The sequence below is a fragment of the Phocoena phocoena genome, chromosome 2, assembly GCF_963924675.1.
Source record: "Phocoena phocoena chromosome 2, mPhoPho1.1, whole genome shotgun sequence".
Classification (NCBI taxonomy): domain Eukaryota; kingdom Metazoa; phylum Chordata; class Mammalia; order Artiodactyla; family Phocoenidae; genus Phocoena; species Phocoena phocoena.
In genome coordinates, this window is record NC_089220.1 from 92,552,149 (window position 1) to 92,571,118 (window position 18,970).

Consider the following 18,970-nt stretch of genomic DNA (forward strand, 5'->3'; position numbering starts at 1 on the left):
TTGGGTAATGTTATTCTTAAAAGAGAAAATTAGAAATGGGTATGGATGTGCCTTTAGGAAATCTCAACTTCTCAGAAAAGGGGGAAAATGTACAAAACCTATTTTCATTACAAAGAGGATTTGCTAATCTCCCTTGGAACATTTAAGATAACATAAAATGCTAAGATTTAATTCATACTCAATTTTTCTGGAATAAAATAATTGAAAAAATTAGCTCCATGTATATCATTGAAACCAGTAACTAAAACAAGAGGAAGGAGGAGTTGAGGAAGATGGCGGAAGAGTAAAACGCGGAGATCACCTTCCTCCCCACAGATACATCAGAAATATATCTACACGTGGAACAACTCCTACAGAACACCCACTGAACGCTGGCAGAAGACCTCAGACCTCCCAAAAGGCAAGAAACCCCCCACGTACCAGGTAGGGCAAAAGAGAATAAACAGAGACAAAGAATAGGGACGGGCCCTGCACCAGTGGGAGGGAGCTGTGAAGGAGGAAAGGATTCCACACACTAGGAAGCCCCTTTGCGGGTGGAGACTGCGGGTGGCGGAGAGGGGAAGCTTCAGGGCTATGGAGGAGAGCGCAGAAACAAGGGTGCGGAGGGCAAAGCGGAGAGATTACCGCACGGAGGATCGGTGCCGACCAGCACTCACCAGCGCGAGAGGCTTGTCTGCTCACCCGCCTGGGCGGGCGGGGCTGCGAGCTGAGGCTTGGGCTTTGGTCGGAGCGCAGGGAGAGGAGTGCGGTTGGCGGCTTCAACACAGCCTGCAGAGGGTTTAGTGCACCATGGCTAGCCGGGAGGGAGTCCGAGGAAAAGTCTGGAGCTGCCGAAGAGGCCAGAGACTTTTTCTTCCCTCTTTATTTCCTGGTGCACGAGCAGAGGGGATTAAGAGCGCTGCTTAAAGGAATTCAAGAGACGGGCGTGGGCCGCGGCTAAAAGCGCGAACCCCAGTCACAGACATGAGACACTAAGGCTGCTGCTGCCGCCACCAAGAAGCCTGCGTGCGAGCACAGGTCACTATCCACACCTCCCTGCCGGGGAGCCTGTGCAGCCCGCCACTGCCAGGTTCCCGAGACCAAGGGACAACTTCCCCGGGAGAACGCACAGCGCGCCTCAGGCTGGTGCAACGTCATGGCGGCCTCTGCCGCCGCAGGCCCGCCCCGCACTCTGTGCCCCTCCCTCCCCCCTGGCCTGAGTGAGCCAGAGCCCCCGAATCAGCGGCTCCTTTAACCCCGCCCTGTCTGACCCAAAAACAGACGCCCTCCAGCGACCTACACGCAGAGGCGGGACCAAATCCAAAGCTGAACCCCGGGAGCTGTGCGAACAAAGAAGAGAAAGGGAAATCTCTCCCATCAGCCTCAGAAGCAACGGATTAAATCTCCACAATCAACTTGATGTACCCTGCATCTGTGGAATATATGAATAGACAACGAATCATCCCAAATTGAGGAGGTGGACTTTGGGAACAAGATAGATTATTTTTTCCCCTTTTCCTCTTTTTGTGAGTGTGTATGTGTATGCTTCAGTGTGAGATTTTGTATGTATAGCTTTGCTTTCACCATTTGTCCTAGGGTTCTATCCGTCCGTTTTTTCTTTTTTTTACTTAAAAAAATTTTTTTTTCTTCATAATTATTTTTTATTTTCATAACTTTATTTTATTTTATCCTCTTTCTTTCTATTTTTTCTCCCTTTTATTCTGAGCCATGTGGATGAAAGGCTCTTGGTGCTCCAGCCAAGAGTGAGTGCTGTGCCTCTGAGGTGGGAGAGCCAACTTCAGGACACTAGTCCACAAGAGACCTACCAGCTCCACATAATATCAAATGGTGAAAATCTCCCAGAGATCTCCATCTCAACACCATGACCCAGCTTCACTTAACGACCAGCAAGCTACAGTGCTGGACACCCTATGTCAAACAACTAGCAAGACAGGAACACAACCCCACCCATTAGCAGAGAGGCTGCCTAAAATCATAATAAGGCCACAGACACGCCAAAACAAACCACCAGATGTGGACCTGCCCACCAGAAAGACAGGATCCAGCCTCATCCAACAGAACACAGGCACTAGTGCCCTCCACCAGGAAGCCTACACAACCCATTGAACCAACCTTAGCCACTGGGGACAGACACCAAAAAAAAGGGGAACTACGAACCTGCAGCCTGCAAAAAGGAGACCCCAAACACAGTAAGATAAGCAAAATGAGAAGACAGAAAAACACACAGCAGATGAAGGAACAAGGGAAAAACCCATCAGAACTAACAAATGAAGAGGAAATAGGCAGTCTACCTGAAAAAGAATTCAGAATAATGATAGTAAAGATGATCCACAATCTTGGAAATAGAATAGAGAAAATGCAAGAAAATTTAACAAGGACCTAGAAGAACTAAATATGAAACAAGCAACGATGAACAACACTACAAATGAAATTAAGAATACTCTAGAAGGGATCAATAGCAGAATAACTGAGGCAGAAGAACGGATAAGTGACCTGGAGGATAAAATAGTGGAAATAACTACTGCAGAGCAGAATAAAGAAAAAAGAATGAAAAGAACTGAGGACAGTCTCAGAGACCTCTGGGACAACATTAAACGCACAAACATTCGAATTACAGGGGTCCCAGAAGAAGAAGAGAAAAAGAAACGAACTGAGAAAATATTTGAACAGGTTATAGTTGAAAACTTCCATAGTGTGGGAAAGGAAATAGCTAATCAAGTCCAGGAAGCACAGAGAGTCCCATACAGGATAAATCCAAGGAGAAATATGCCAAGACACATATTAATCAAACTGTCAAAAATTAAATACAAAGAAAATATATTAAAAGCAGCAAGGGAAAAATAACACACAAGGGAATCCCCATAAGGTTAACAGCTGAACTTTCAGCAGAAACTCTGCAAGGCAGAAGGGAGTGGCAGGACATATTTAAAGTAATGAAGGAGAAAAACCTACAGCCAAGATTACGCTACCCAGCAAGGATCTCATTTAGATTTGATGGAGAAATTAAAACATTTACAGACAAGCAAAAGTTGAGAGAGTTCAGCACCACCAAACCAGCTTAACAACAAATGCTAAAGGATCTTCTCTAGGCAAGAAACACCAGAAGGAAAAGACCTACAATAACGAATCCAAAACAATTAAGAAAATGGGAATAGGAACATACATATCGATAATTACCTTAAATGTAAATGGATTAAATGCTCCCATCAAAAGACACAGACTGGCTGAATGGATACAAAAACAAGACCCATATATATGCTGTCTACAAGAGACCAACTTCAGACCTAGGGACACATACAGACTGAATGTGAGGGGATGGAAAAAGATATTCCATGCAAATGGAAACCAAAAGAAAGCTGGAGTAGCAATTCTCATATCAGACAAAATAGACTTTAAAATAAAGACTATTACAAGAGAGAAAGAAGGACAGTACATAATGATCAAGGGATCCATCCAAGAAGAAGGTATAACAATTGTAAATATTTATGCACCCAACGTGGAAGCACCTCAATACATAAGGCAAATACCAACAGCCATAAAAGGAGAAATCGACAGTAACACATCATATTAGGGGACTTTAACACCCCACTTTCACCAATGGACAGATCATCCATAATGAAAAAAAATAAGGAAACACAAGCTTTAAATGATACATTAAACAAGATGGACTTAATTGATATTTATAGGACATTCCATCCAAAAACAACAGAATACACATTTTTCTCAAGTGCGCATGGAACATTCTCCAGGATAGATCATATCTTGGGTCACAAATAAAGCCTTGGTAAATTTAAGAAAATTGAAATTGTATCAAGTATCTTTTCTGACCAGAATGCTATGAGACTAGATATCAATTACAGAAAAAGATCTGTAAAAAATACAAACACACGGAGGCTAAACAATACACAACTTAATAACGAAGTGATCACTGAAGAAATCAAAGAGGAAATCAAAAAATACCTAGAAACAAATGACAATGGAGACACGACGACCCAAAACCTATGGGATGCAGCAAAAACAGTTCTAAGAGGGGAGTTTATAGCAGTACGATCCTACCTTATGAAACAGGAAACATCTCAATTAAACAACCTAACCTTGCACCTAAAGCAATTAGAGAAAGAAGAACAAAAGACCCCCAAAGTTAGCAGAAGGAAAGAAATCATAAAGATCAGATCAGAAATAAATGAAAAAGAAATGAAGGAAACGATAGCAAAGATCAATAAAACTAAAAGCTGGTTCTTTGAGAAGATAAACAAAATTGATAAACCATTAGCCAGACTCATCAAGAAAAAAAGGGAGAAGACTCAAATCTATAGAATTAGAAATGTAAAAGGAGAAGTAACAACTGACACTGCAGAAATACAAAAGATCATGAGAGATTACTACAAGCAACTCTATGCCAATAAAATGGACAACCTGGAAGAAATGGACAAATTCTTCGAAAAGAGCAACCTTCAGAGAATGAACCAGGAAAAAATAGAAAATATGAACAGACCAATCATAAGCACTGAAATTGAAACTGTGATTAAAAATTTTCCATGAAACAAAAGCCTAGGACCAGATGGCTTCACAGGCGAATTCTATCAAACATTTAGAGAAGAGCTAACACCTATCCTTCTCAAACTCTTCCAAAATATAGCAGAAGGAGGAACAGTCCTTAACTCATTCTACGAGGCCACCGCCACCCTGATACCAAAACCAGACAAAGATACTACAAAAAAAGAAAATTACAGACCAATATCACTGATGAATATAAATGCAAAAATCCTCAACAAAATACTAGCAAACAGAACCCAACAGCACATTAAAAGGATCATACACCATGATCAAGTGGGGCTTATTCCAGGAATGCAAGGATTCTTCAATATACGCGAATCAATCAACGTGATACACCATATTAACAAATTGAAAGAGTAAAACCATATGATCATCTCAATAGATGCAGAGAAAGCTTTCGACAAAATTCAACACCCATTTTTGATAAAAATCCAGCAGAAAGTAGGCATAGAGGGAACTTTCCTCAACATAATAAAGGCCATATATGACAAACCCACAGCCAACATCGTCCTCAATGGTGAAAAACTGAAACCATTTCTACTAAGATCAAGAACAAGACAAGGTTGCCCACTCTCACCACTATTATTCAACATAGTTTTGGAAGCTTTAGCCACAGCAATCAGAGAAGAAAAGGAAATAAAGGGATTCCAAATTGGAAAAGAAGAAGTAAAGCTGTCACTGTTTGCCGATGACATGATACTATACATAGAGAATCCTAAAGATGCTACCAGAAAACTACTAGAGCTAATCAATGAATTTGGTAAAGTAGCAGGATACAAAATTAATGCACAGAAATCTCTGGCATTCCTATACACTAATGATGAAAAATCTGAACGTGAAATCAAGAAAACAATCCCATTTACAATTTCAACAAAAAGATTAAAATATCTAGGAATAAACCCACCTAAGGAGACAAAAGACCTGTATGCAGGAAAGTATAAGACACTGATGAAAGTTAAGATGATACAAATAGATGGAGAGATATACCATGTTCTTGGATGGGAAGAATCAACATTGTGAAAATGACTCTACTACCCAAAGCAATCTACAGATTCAATGCAATCCCTATCAAACTACCACTGGCATTTTTCACAGAACTAGAACAAAACATTTCACAATTTGTATGGAAACACAAAAGACCCCGAATAGCCAAAGCAATCTTGAGAACAAAAAATGGAGCTGGAGGAATCAGGCTCCCTGACTTCAGACTATACTACAAAGCTACAGTAATCAAGACAGTATGGTACTGGCACAAAAACAGAAATACAGATAAATGGAACAGGATAGAAAGCCCAGAGATAAGCCTATGCACATATGGTTACCTTATCTTTGATAAAGGAGGCAAGAATATACAGTGGAGAAAAGACAGCCTCTTCAATAAATGGTGCTGGGAAAACTGGACAGGTACATGTAGAAGTATGAAATTAGAACACTCCCTAACACCATACACAAAAATAAACTCAAAATGTATTAAAGACCTAAATGTAAGGTCAGACACTATCAAACTCTTAGAAGAAAACATAGGCAGAACACTCTATGACATAAATCACAGCAAGGTCCTTTTTGACCCACCTCCTAGAGAAATGGAAATAAAAACAAAAATAAACAAATGGGACCTAATGAAACTTAAAAGCTTTTGCACAGCAAAGGAAACCATAATCAAGACCAAAAGACAACCCTCAGAATGGGAGAAAATATTTGCAAATGAAGCAACTGACAAAGGATTAATCTACAAGAGTTACAAGCAGCTCATGCAGCTCAATAACAAAAAAACAAAGAACCCAATCCAAAAATGGGTAGAAGACCTAAATAGACATTTCTCCAAAGAAGATATACAGACTGCCAACAAACACATGAAAGAATGCTCAACATCATTAATCATTAGAGAAATGCAAATCAAAACTACAATGAGATATCATCTCACACTGGTCAGAATGGCCATCATCAAAAAATCTAGAAACAATAAATGCTGGTGAGGGTGTGGAGGAAAGGGAACCCTCTTGCACTGTTGGTGGGAATGTAAATTGATACAGCCACTATGGAGAACAGTATGGAAGTTCCTTAAAAAACTACAAATAGAACTACCATACGATGCAGCAATCCCACTACTGGGCATATACCCTGAGAAAACCATAATTGAAAAAGAGTCATGTACCACAATGTTCATTGCAGCTCTATTTACAATAGCCAGGACATGGAAGCAACCTAAGTGTCCATCATCGGATGAATGGATAAAGAAGATGTGGCACATATATACAATGGAATATTACTCAGCCATAAAAAGAAACGAAATTGAGATATTTGTAGTGAGGTGGATGGACCTAGAGTCTGTCATACAGAGTGAAGTAAGTCAGAAAGAGAAAAACAAATACCATATGCTAACATATATATATGGAATCTGAGAAAAAAAAAAAAAGTTCGTGAAGAACCTAGGGGTAAGACGGGAATAAAGACACAGACCTACTAGAGAATGGTCTTGAGGATATGGGAAGGGGGAAGGGTAAGCTGTGACAAAGTGAGAGAGTGGCATGGACATATATACACTACCAAACGTAAAATAGATAGCTAGTGAGAAGCAGCCACATAGCACAGGGAGATCAGCTAGGTGCTTTGTGACCACCTACAAGGGTGGGATAGGGAGGGTGGGAGGGAATGAGATGGAAGAGGGAAGAGATATGGGAACATATGTATATGTATAACTGATTCACTTTGTTATAAAGCAGAAACTAACACACCATTGTAAAGCAATTATACTCCAATAAAGATGTTTAAAAAAAAAAAGAGGAAGGAAGAACAATTGAAGAACTCTCTAATGATAGTTATAGTTACCATTTTATTCTCAAGGACAACCTTTTTCTTTCGCTGCTGTTGTTTAAAATATTGATGCCATTTTTTATTCATAAATATATTTAAATTCTATAAGTCTTACATTTCACAGTTGATACCCAGCGTCAAAATTTTCCTGATATCCAAGATATGGGGTTAAGTAACCTTTAAAATGTCTAAAAGTAGATATAAAAAATAGAATCCTAATTTACGAATTTGCTAATTTTTCTTCCTTGCTGCCAACATAACCTATGGATCAATTTTTAGCTGATGAATTGTTGTCAAACAGCCTTGAGGTCAGGGTAGCAATTCCTTCCCCTGATTTAAAATATTTACATTCAGTGTGTTGGGTGAGTGATCATCTTTCCAACAGATATGCGTCAACTTTTCTTATTAGTGTTTCTCAGATTCTGAATTAAAACTCTACATCAAGCTTACCTGTCATCATACCCAAAATTTCAATAAAAACTTTAAAATGCACAGGAAGGAGTCGTCATTAGTTACTATAAATAAGCAAAAAATAAAACTCTAGCTAAATATATATTCTTCTTGGGTTCAAAGCTCAAGTCAACTATCCATTACATAATTTGTCACACTGTCATTTATATTTGATATATAAAAATTATCTCTATTGATTAGTAAAGAGCCATGAACAACAGTCATCTACAATCCAGGGGATCGTATAAAAGAAAGAAACTTTTTTACCAACCTGGGCTGAGAAACCACAGAAGAAACCAAACCAGAAATGCACAAGTGTGAATGCAAAATTCTTATAGAAGAAATAGCATAAGAATTTGCACATTCGGAAATAGGACCACCTTCCATGAACAAGGAGAAGCCTTTGGAGGTATCTAAACTGTGCAAATGCGTAGTCGCTGGCTAGGACTGCCTGCAGTCCTTCCTGGCCGCTGATGCCGACACCAATGTGAGCACCTACAAAGGAGAAGAGGGACAGTTTCACTCCCCAAACAAAGACACAACTTCTTTGGGGAACCTATCACTCCTCTTTTTTTAATTTGTTTTTTTATTTTTGGCCACACCACTTGGCTTGCGGTATCTTAATTCCCCGATCAGGGATCAAACCCGGGCCCCCAGCAGTGGAAGCGCCAAGTCCTAACCACTGGACCGCCAGGGAATTCCCCTATCACTCTTCTTGTATGTTATTATTTATTCACAGAAACCCATAGCATTTATAATATTTCCCATACATTATCTCATGAAACACTCATGATAGGTATTTATCCTAGTTTTTCAAAAGAGAAAATTGACTCAGAAAGTTCAGTAACTTGAACAAAGTTTTACAATTTGTAAGTGGCAAAGCTGGGACTAAACCTTAGTGTTGGGACTGTGTATCTAATGTTCATTCCTCTACACCATAGCTACTTATTTCTCCAAACAGTGACCAATACATAAATGATTTAGTTAAAGGTGTTTTCTTTTTTGTTTTTAATGAATGCTAATAATGGTGGATGAATTGAGCCCTAAAAGTATTCATTTCAGAAACACTGGGAAAATTAAATTGCAATGCAATCTCCATTACATATTGCCCGGTGCTGAACCTGGGAGCTCCAGGTCTGCAGCACGCCCCGTTGAGCAAATGTCCCCTTACTTTTGATCATGCTGACGTCATTGGCTCCATCGCCTATGGCCAAAGTGACAGCATTTCTGTGCTTCTTCACCAGCTCTACTACTTGAGCTTTCTGGAGAGGGGTGACTCGGCAGCAAACCACAGTCTTACACATGCAGGCAAGTTCTAGAAGATCGTTCTTGACATCACTTTCTAGAGCATGGGCCTACGTTATTTTTTTTTTAAATCCACAATAGAACGAGAAATAATAAATGAGAGATGTCATTTGGGAAGCAGATTTCTTGTTTCTCAGCTGATTTCTAAACAGTTTAATTCACTTCAACAAGTCATTGTTGACTCAGGGCCACACAAACAACAAAAGAAAAGAGTATTGAACTCCTACTTAGTGCCAAGGAATTTTACCATAAAAGTAAAAGACGCAGTGTCCTGTGTTTCTTCCTTGATACATTATCGTGCTGCATTGGAGAGATACAGTTGAATGCCGGAAATGGTCCGGAATCCACTAAAATAAGGAAAAGCAAAGGCCAGAACCAATCCATCACCTCACCAAGTTTAGAATGAACTACAAAATGATGATATGTCTGTTCTACGTGATGACATTTTTGTTTCCTTTGCACTGTTGTTTTGTATATTTAGTGTTTCTTGTTGTGGTTGTTAATGTGAGAGCAAATGAGAAGCAGATGATCTGAAGATTAGCCCTTGAAGAACATAGCGACTGAAATCAAGAGAGGCCTGTGCAAAGGGTGGCATGCAACCTGTGTCTCAGATGGGGTTCCCCAGCCATTTACACCCTTGCACTTCTTAGACATACCAAAGAAGGACTGAAAAGGAGAACATAATCCTTTGTAATTAAGTACAATTTTTTTCTAGAAAACATCTCTACATTATTTAATAAACACATTAAGAGAAAACAGGAATCCACCTAAACTTTGAGTCATCATTATCTTTGAATGAATCTTTAGTGAGATGTTCACAACCCATTCACACTCTGGCCCCTATATTCCTTTTGAGTCTGTCTTCTACCACCACCTTCAGGTTTACTCTTTACTCCTGTCAGGCCAAGTTGCTTGTTTCCATAATTTGGCAGGTTCTTTCTTGCCTTTGTGCCTTTGCACTTGCTGTTTCCTCTACCTGAAAACATCACTTCCTCCAGGAAGTCTTCCCTGATTTTCCCATGAGGAACTAAATGTGCTGCTTTGCCTCTATGCTCTCAAAGCACTGTGTCCGGGCTTCCCTGGTGGCGCAGTGGTTGAGAGTCCGCCTGCCGATGCAGGGGACACGGGTTCGTGCCCCGGTCTGGGAAGATCCCACATGCCGTGGAGCGGCTGGGCCCGTGAGCCATGGCCGCTGAGCCTGCGCGTCCGGAGCCTGTGCTCCACAACGGGAGAGGCCACAACAGTGAGAGGCCCACATACCGTAAAAAAAGCACTGTGTCCATTCCTCCTTATAGTATTTGCCATACCACTGTGAGATTAGCTCTCACCAGATGACAATCCCTAAAACAAGGACTGTGTTCTCTTCACATCCTTATCCTCAGCCTCTAGCACAGTGACCTGGACATGCTTAATGAATGTTAATGGGATGAATGGAAGGATGGGTGAATGAGTATAAAAACATGACTGTAATGCAGAAAATTCTCGTGTCAAAGCCTACAATTCTTAGGGGAAACTGTGAGTTAGCTTTCTCAAATATAATTACCCTCTCTGAAAGAGAAAGTGTGTAACTGACTGTCTTGCTCAGAATGGTTCCCATCTCTTTCTTTTCTTTTTTCTTTATTATCAACAAGTGAAAAACCTAGACACAGACTGTGAGAAAGAAAGACCCAATTACATTCTGCAAAGCATCAAGATTTGAGCAAACTGGAATCATGATTTTTTAAAAAAAAAAAAACTGACCATACTAGTAGAAACACAGTCAGTTCTCCTTAAATTAAAAATGACATTTCATGGTTTCATAAGCTTCAGGCTTTGAAGCTGAGGGGGTTCTTGAAGAGTGTCTATCTTAGCTCTTTCTTTCAACAGATTTAGAGACAGAGAGAGAATCTTGTGTGTTATCACCTTAGTACTCTAACTGCCCACACATTGGCCTCTTTGAGCCTGAGGGAAAGTCAAAGCACAAGTCATTAGGGACCCTTTCCCTATTGTGGTTGGTCCCGGGGCAATTCAGCTTGAAGACCACCAGCTCTAAGTCCCAGCTGACAGGCTTAGAATTTTCAGTTGCTGCTCATTTGAGCAAAGGAGAAGTTCGTGTCATCTGGACAAACTTTCAACTAAGCTTGGCCTGCAACTGAGCTCTGTAACTTTCCACGGGGTAGAAGGCAACACATCATTACGTCTGGAATCCAGCTGGATAACGCTCTAAGCACTAAGAACTAACAGACAGCTGATCACAAGGCGGGGAATACAATATACTCATTTCCAACTTCTTTTGTCCTCTAAGAAACTGTCTACAAGAAGATACGTTTATTTTCCAAACTCCCAAAAGTGAAAATTGATCATCAAAGCCGGAGAAAGATGTGAGATTAGCTCTTTGTGCATATAAATGATAATTTCACTGGAGTACAATCAGAACTTTTGTTTTCTAAATTAGAAACTCAGAAGAGCTTTTGATATTTGTTCAAGATTTGGAACCTGAACTACATTAAAAGTACAATGCAAGTTTATTCTATTACGACAAGAACCAGATTTCCTAATCAAAGCAAATTGTTTGGTATCGCTCTAAAATGCTGCTATTTAGAAAGACCACTAGAGGTATCTTAATGGCAATAATTTGGTGTGGTAATTATATGAAGGTCAGGTTGTGCTCTGCAAATCACAAACATTAGCAAGAGCAATAATGGCAATACATCTATCCAGTTGCATTATTTTAATTAAACAACAGGGAGCTGTGACACTCTCCCTCAGAAAAGCACTTAAACAGTACTGCTAAATGGTCTGTAGTCATTTAGACAAGATTGATATCCTCTGAATTCAGTATTTCTTCAGATCCTCCCCTTCGCTGTGGTGGTTCAAGCAATAATGTATGAAATATATATTAGAAGTTTCCCTGTCCTTTGCAAACAGGAAATCAGTGCATATGCCCTATTTCTAGTAGTGTCATTTGTTTTGAATACACAAAAAAAGATTTCGTTATGACAGCACAAAAGAAATGATTATTGGGGTGGAGAAAAAGAAACAAAAAAGCCTTAAGCAAACTCACCAAACTGTGGCCATTTATGATTAAGGCATAATCCCCTGTTACGGTTTCTTCTACAACTGAGTCCAACTCCAGCGGCTGCTTTTTTTCAAAAACTACATGGCCATTGGAAAAACTTCTGTTTTGTCCAAACAAATTTTCCTTTGCTTTCCTTAAAGGAGAGGGGAGGAAGGCAAATCATAACAAAGTATACAGAGCATACCTATTAACTCTAAGGAGAGACTGGCCTAGAGGTAAATTCAGTTCATCACTATTCAGACAGACTGCTGCATGAGATACAGTTACAGTAAGCTAGCTGGATAATTCTTTGCGATGGGGATACCATAGCAAATTTGCAAATTCCAGGAAGTAGGAGGGTAAACATAAGGAAAACAGAATCATTTCGAACGTTTTAAATTACCTAAAAGCTAAACCATCATCTTGAGCTGGGCTTGAACTAGGGGCTCTTGATAAATTTGATACATAAGGTTACCTGAGCTTCATGGACTTAAGAACCACTGATCTGGCACCTGGTGTTGTTAAACAATGGAAAGGGAAAGACTAAAGACAATTGATGAAATCTTCTAGGAATTCCAGGGAATTCTGTATATAAAATAAATTAATCAACTTGTAGAACAATGTAACATGATCCAACTTAAAACGGCAGTCTTCTGAGAAGCACATCTTTTAGAAATTTGACAATAAAAACAAATAAAGGCATTTACTGAATTGGCATAGTCATTATAACATAATGGAATATTTTAAGTGAAAATTGTACTCATCAGCCGAAACAATAGAATAAATCTTCTGGGAAAGACACTACAGACACCAAAGTGTAGAGGGTAGTTCCAAATGGAAACTCCCTCCAGTGTCCTAGATCTAATCAGCACTAGAATAACCCTGCCCACAACTCAACCATCTCTGCTGCTTAAGAGGAAGACTGTACTGTGACTTAACACCGTTAGAAGTGGCATTTTATTCTTCTCTTCCAAATGGAAAGACAATGCCTTTAAAGGAAGGAAAATTTCCTCTCCGAACCCCTTGGATGACAGGCTCTGAAGTAACATAGGGCAAGCTGACATGACTGCTAGAACTTTCGATCACAACCAGGGAACTACACAGTCGGCGCTCCGGAAGTTGAGTGCCAAAGCCAGCCACCAACACTTTAGGCCACAACTAGCATATACGAAACAAGTGCCCAGGAGAGAATTCGGAGTGAGAGACAGGCCAGAAAATGGATGTTTTGTCTTAAAAGCAAAATGAAATGGTTCCCCAAAGACTCATCTTATGTAGAAAGCATTTATTTAAATGGTTTTTTGCTGTGGCTCCTCTGAAAGAAGAGAAGGTGCACATGACAAAAACAGTCATTTTAGCCCTCAGCTTCCTAATTATTTGAAATTGTAACACTAATTTGTTTACAAGTTTTTTTAAAAAAAAAACATCTTCTGGCTCAACATCTCCTTCTGCTGTCCAGGACCAAAACCACATCCTGCATTTAAGGAACCCAGAGAACCCAAAGGTTACATGCCCTTGGCGCCAGGGATGATATTATACGTTTTAGCAATCAGTTTGCAGAATCAAATAAAAAGATTTATAAAGTCAGAGTGCTATGTGTGAAGTTTAGGGAGTTAAGGAAGGGGGTGAGAGGGAGAACAGACATGAAAAATCATTGTTTTAAGTGGGAGATACAGGGCTTTTGCATCAGATAATCATGTCAGGGAATCCTCCTCACACTCATGAAAATTTACAGTCCATATAATGAAGAAAGCAAGAGAGACAAGTTCCTCCAAAATGAACATTTCTCTGACAGTGTTGCAGAGCTCATAAATTAGGTCCTCAGAAAGCACCAAAGGGCAAACATCTCCTGAAGTTTCCTTTTCAGTAAAGTTCTCACTTGCTGTATAAATGACTCAAACTCTGTTTTCCCCCAGAGAATGAAAGCATTCCAAAGAAGGGTGAAGTTCATGAAAGTATTGGCTGAAATTCTATTTACTTAGGATTTTTTTCCCCTAAACTGTCTTCCTAACATCTCACATGAACCCTTTTCCGGGCAGAAAAGGGACAGTGTTTCGGGCTCTGCTTAAATCCCCACCGCACTCCCTCCAAACAGGCCAGCCCTTTGCCCATGCTCTATAGCTGTCATTTCTTTTTCTTCCTGGAACTTAGCTCTTCAAATACCAGCTGGTCCTCGCCAAACAATTTATTAGGAGGGAAAAAGCGACACATAACTCCCTTCGTGGAATATGAATTATACATTTTTGCAGGCATGATACACAACGCTTTACTACAGAATACAAGTAACAAATGCTAAAACAGAAGAGTGCCTGATTTTTCCAAGCTCTGTAATGAGGGGCAGTCTGTGACAATGTTGGCATGCAGAAAGGTATTATCGGTTGAGGCGACTTTGGCATTCACAGCCCCATGCCACCACAAACACAGCAAAGCACAGTTAGGCCCACGTTAGCTTACATGCAATCTATAAAGAAAAGAGATGGTAGGAGAAAGAGTCATTTTGTCAGTCTTAAGGCGCTCTATATTCAAACCTTAAAACGACCTGTTAGAAAATAGATTGAAACCATGACGTCATGTTTAGACAAATACAATTTTGACTTTGATATGAGCATTGGGCTTGAAACCTGGAGATCTGGCTTCAGGCCCAAGGTCTGCCTCTGATATCTCATATGCCCACAGTTGAGCTATCTGACCTCTAGCCACTTGATTAGTCAGTTACAGACCCAGGCGAGAACCCAGGTCTTCAAATTCCTAGTGCTCTGTCTACTGCACCAAAAGGTTTACACATAGTTAGCCACAGGCTGCCTCTAGGTTGGGAAAAAGGCATAGCACTAGAGCACCAGTTAGGGTAAAAGAGTACCCTGCCAACAGTAGAGAAAGGGAGAAAGTACATGAAATTTTGATGTCAAGCCCAAGTTTCATCCCTTATTAACTGTGTGACCTATAAGATACTCAACCCCTGAAGCGGTATCTTTATTAGAATCTAGGGGAATGATACCAGTGAATCACACTGGTTGATACCATTATGAAAACTCAGGCAGCTGTACCAGGCTGTACTGGAAGGTCTCCAATATTACTGAGTACTCTAAAATTTTACAATTTATGATAGAAACTAAACTTACTAAAACATTTTGCCGGGGTGACTAGAAATTGAGAATTAGGAACAAGGTGCATTTTGTTTGGCCTGCATAACGTCTAAAAAGAATCCGTATGAATTTATGGACAATGTGTTGTTCGCCTTCACCAAAGCCCCAAACATTCCATAATGCCTTGTACAGCCCAGGTCACACAACTAATATTTCCTGCCTGGCCCTGGAGCCATTTGCATTTATGAACCCTGCTCATTCAAACAATAACTTTCCATCAAGTAGGTGTGCAAAAAATGCAATATGTATTTTGTTGATTAGAGAGGAAATGTCAGTTCCTAGGTATATCACTAGGATACTACTCAGAAGCAGTAGAGCCACTTCATGGTTTAATTAATTTTCCTAACAATAAAACATGTGCTCAATGCAACAAAAATGAAACATGTAATGTGTTTGCTTGTCAGCCCAAGCAAAATTACATCCTCAGTCTGCTTTTCTTTGGGCAGAAGACATATGTATTGAAGAAATGTAATCAATGCAGTAATCTTTCGAGAAAGCATAACAGGGTTTAATTGTAGATTTCTGGGCATGCCCTGAATACTAAGGCAGCTATGGCAGCAAAGTTAACCTAGGACTCAATGTGTCTAAAACATTTTCATGACATTAAATTTGAAACAAGCTGTATGCATGCATGATATGCATGAAAATTACATATCAATGTTTATGAAATAATTGAGACATATTTGACAGGTTTAAATATGAGCATTTAGCTCATTTCCTCCCAATAGTTACTATCACTTAGATCCTCTTCTTCTGATACTTCTTTTTAATGTTTTTGCATGAAAAAGCAAAACTCAAACCCACTGAACTCAAAGGTGTAACACAAGAAAATTGAGTGGTGTAAATTTATGATTTCAATATTTCATTCCCCAAAACCATGGGTTTAGATATAAGTAGCCAGGATTAGGATTATAGAGAGCAGCACCTCCAGTAATAACTTTTCTTGGATGCTCTTTTTTCCCCATAACATAAAGCAACTGTATACTATAAATGTATTGATTCTTCTCATACAGAATTTTCTATCATTCATTGCCTCCCTGTTGTAGAGTCTCAGAATGGGGTAATCTCCAAATCTGAATTGAAATAAACATTATTTGCCAGCAAGTTAAACAAGGTGGCCTCAAGAGTCCTGAAATAATTAGTCTAGATGGAAAATCTTTACTTTTTTCCCTCCTCACTAAAAAAAATGGAGATAATCTTTTGGCTTTTTTCCTAATTGTAAAAGTATTATATGGACACTATTACAACTTCAGATAACACAAAGAGCCATAAAGAAGAAAGCAAACATGATCCATAATTGTATCACCAAGAGAGAACAACTGTATGTGTATGTTCTCGAGAACTTGATGTGGAGGTAGGTAGATAGATATGGATATAGATGTATAGTGTTTTATACGTATACATACATACATACATACATATATACTTTTTTGAAAAAATGGATCATGTTATGCATGAAATTTCATAAACTCATTTTTCACTTAAATACATCGTGGACATCTTCCAATGTCAAAAAACACATAATCACTTTTAAGACTGGATAGTTTCTCACTCCATCTATATATCATAGTACTTAACAAAATCCCTGTGGCTGGGTATTTGAGCAATTTCTAATTTTCTATTATCATAATTGATGCCACAATATGTATGTATGTATACAAACACACACACGTACACACACACATACATTTGTCCATTTATTTTTCTTAAGGACAATTCCTAGAAGTAAGAATCTTTGGGTCAAAACTGAGCACATATATAATTTTGAAATATATTGCTAGTTCACCATCTAGAAAGTTTCTACCAACTTACACTCCCAACAACAGTATATAGGAATTCATATTTCTCCACATTCCTTCCATGTAATGAAAGTTATGTCACCTACTTAGTCAACCATATGTGGCTGGATAAAATCTTGAGAAATTAACTTCGGTTCCCCACCCCTTGCAATTACCAGGGCCACCACAGGTGACCCTCTCTGTTTACTCAGAAACACACCTTGCCTCGGGGGATCTGACAGGGCCAAATACAGAGAAAACAAAAGAGTCAAGATTTTGTTTTCTGAGTACCGAAATGGACTCCTGAAACTCATAGCAGCATTGTCATCCTGAATTCCAGCAATCTGGAATTCCACTAATTGGGCTTTTTGAGAGGGAAGAGAAAAGTTTCTTCAAGTGTCGAAAAACTAATCCTTAAAGGAATCAGGGCATAAACTGTTGCCCCAAGCAACAGACTAGAAAAAAATGACTCCTTTTCTCCATTTCCCATCCAGCCTAGAGGAGAGGGACTTTGAAGAGGAGGTTAGATGCTCGTGAATCACTAAAAGAAGCCTGGGTGCTGATCCACACCCTAGACTGGGAGTGGATAATGGAATTCTCAGATAAGTTTTCGGGAATCTGAGTATGGACGCGTTGCCACTGAAGCATGGTGACATGGAGGGTCGTAGAAGAAAGGGATTTCAGGAAGAGAGGTAACCATGTGAGAGCACGTCTCAGACACAGAGAGGTAAGGAAGAGCCCCTAAACTTCCATGTTTCCTCAGGAGGATGCGGAAGTCAGCCAACAGGGACAGTCAGCAACCCAGAGACCAGAGACCAGACAGGGACACAGAAATGGGAAGTGCCAGAGGCCACAGGATAGACGCTGAGGATCAGTGACAGGTAAGGCAATTGCACATCCTAGACGTGAACTAAATTTACCCAAAGTGCCTAACTTAACTGTTCTGTCACCAGGCAGAAAAGGGGTTCAAGTTCAGTTTTAGAAAATTTAATGAGTTTCTCTTCTTGCACAGCTCAGTGTATTCCAGGCTGTGAAGTCAGACAAGCCAGAAATGACAGAGCCTCCTTCTACATCTCTTCACATCAAGTCGAATTCCAAGTCCTATCCATTCTACCTCCGAAACAGCTATCAATTTCATTCCACTTTTTCCTTGCCCGTTCTTACCACCTCGCTGCCTTAGTTCAACCCTCACCATCCCTAAACTTGAGTATTGTATTCCAACAGCTTCCTCATCCATCTCCCCATCCCATTCATTTTCTGTCAAACATACTCCATCTATCCTGCCACTACAGTGTTATTTCTAAAGTGCAAAATTGGATTTGTCTCTTTTCTGCCTAGAAGTCCTCTCCATCCATCCAGTACCTTCAGGATAAAGTATATTCACTTTGGCTTATCACTCAATCTATCACCACTTCATCTCTGAAAAATTATCCCCGCCCATAACTCTGTAGGACACTCCAGCTACAACTTGACAGGTTGCTCCTGGAATATAACATATCTTTCACGTCTGTATGCCTTTGTGTGTGCTGTTCCATCAACCTGCAATATTGTTATTCAGTGTAATCAACAGAGGAAGAGGATCCATAAAATTTGCAATGGGAGTCAGCATGTTGTTTTCAGTATCTTAAGAAGGTTAATGAAAAGTGTAGAATTTTCTATGATAAGAACGTAGAGACTCCCTAAGTTTTTAAAGTTTTATTTTCCTTTCAGCTACCTTACATCAACCTGGTATAAAAAACCGCTATATCACACTGGTTAGAAGCTGTGACTGAAGAGTATGTGTGTCTTTGCCAAATAAAAATTAGGAAATCTAATTAACTGTGACTGATATAATTTTATATTATTTATATAATTTTAATAATAGACTCCATAGGGTCTATTGGGGAAAT

At 39.6% G+C, this 18,970-nt stretch overlaps 1 protein-coding gene across 1 annotated transcript in view; it reads right to left on the reverse strand.

Annotated features, from left to right (window-relative positions):
* Positions 1 to 18,970, reverse strand: part of ATP8B4 (ATPase phospholipid transporting 8B4 (putative)) — a 180,134-nt gene that overhangs the window by 39,799 nt on the left and 121,365 nt on the right. The window contains exons 19-21 of the mRNA XM_065871723.1: positions 12,170 to 12,317; positions 8,993 to 9,176; positions 8,093 to 8,316 (exon numbers count right to left, since the gene is read on the reverse strand). Coding sequence (XP_065727795.1) covers positions 8,093 to 8,316; positions 8,993 to 9,176; positions 12,170 to 12,317 — 556 coding nt within the window. The remainder of the gene's footprint in view (positions 1 to 8,092; positions 8,317 to 8,992; positions 9,177 to 12,169; positions 12,318 to 18,970) is intronic.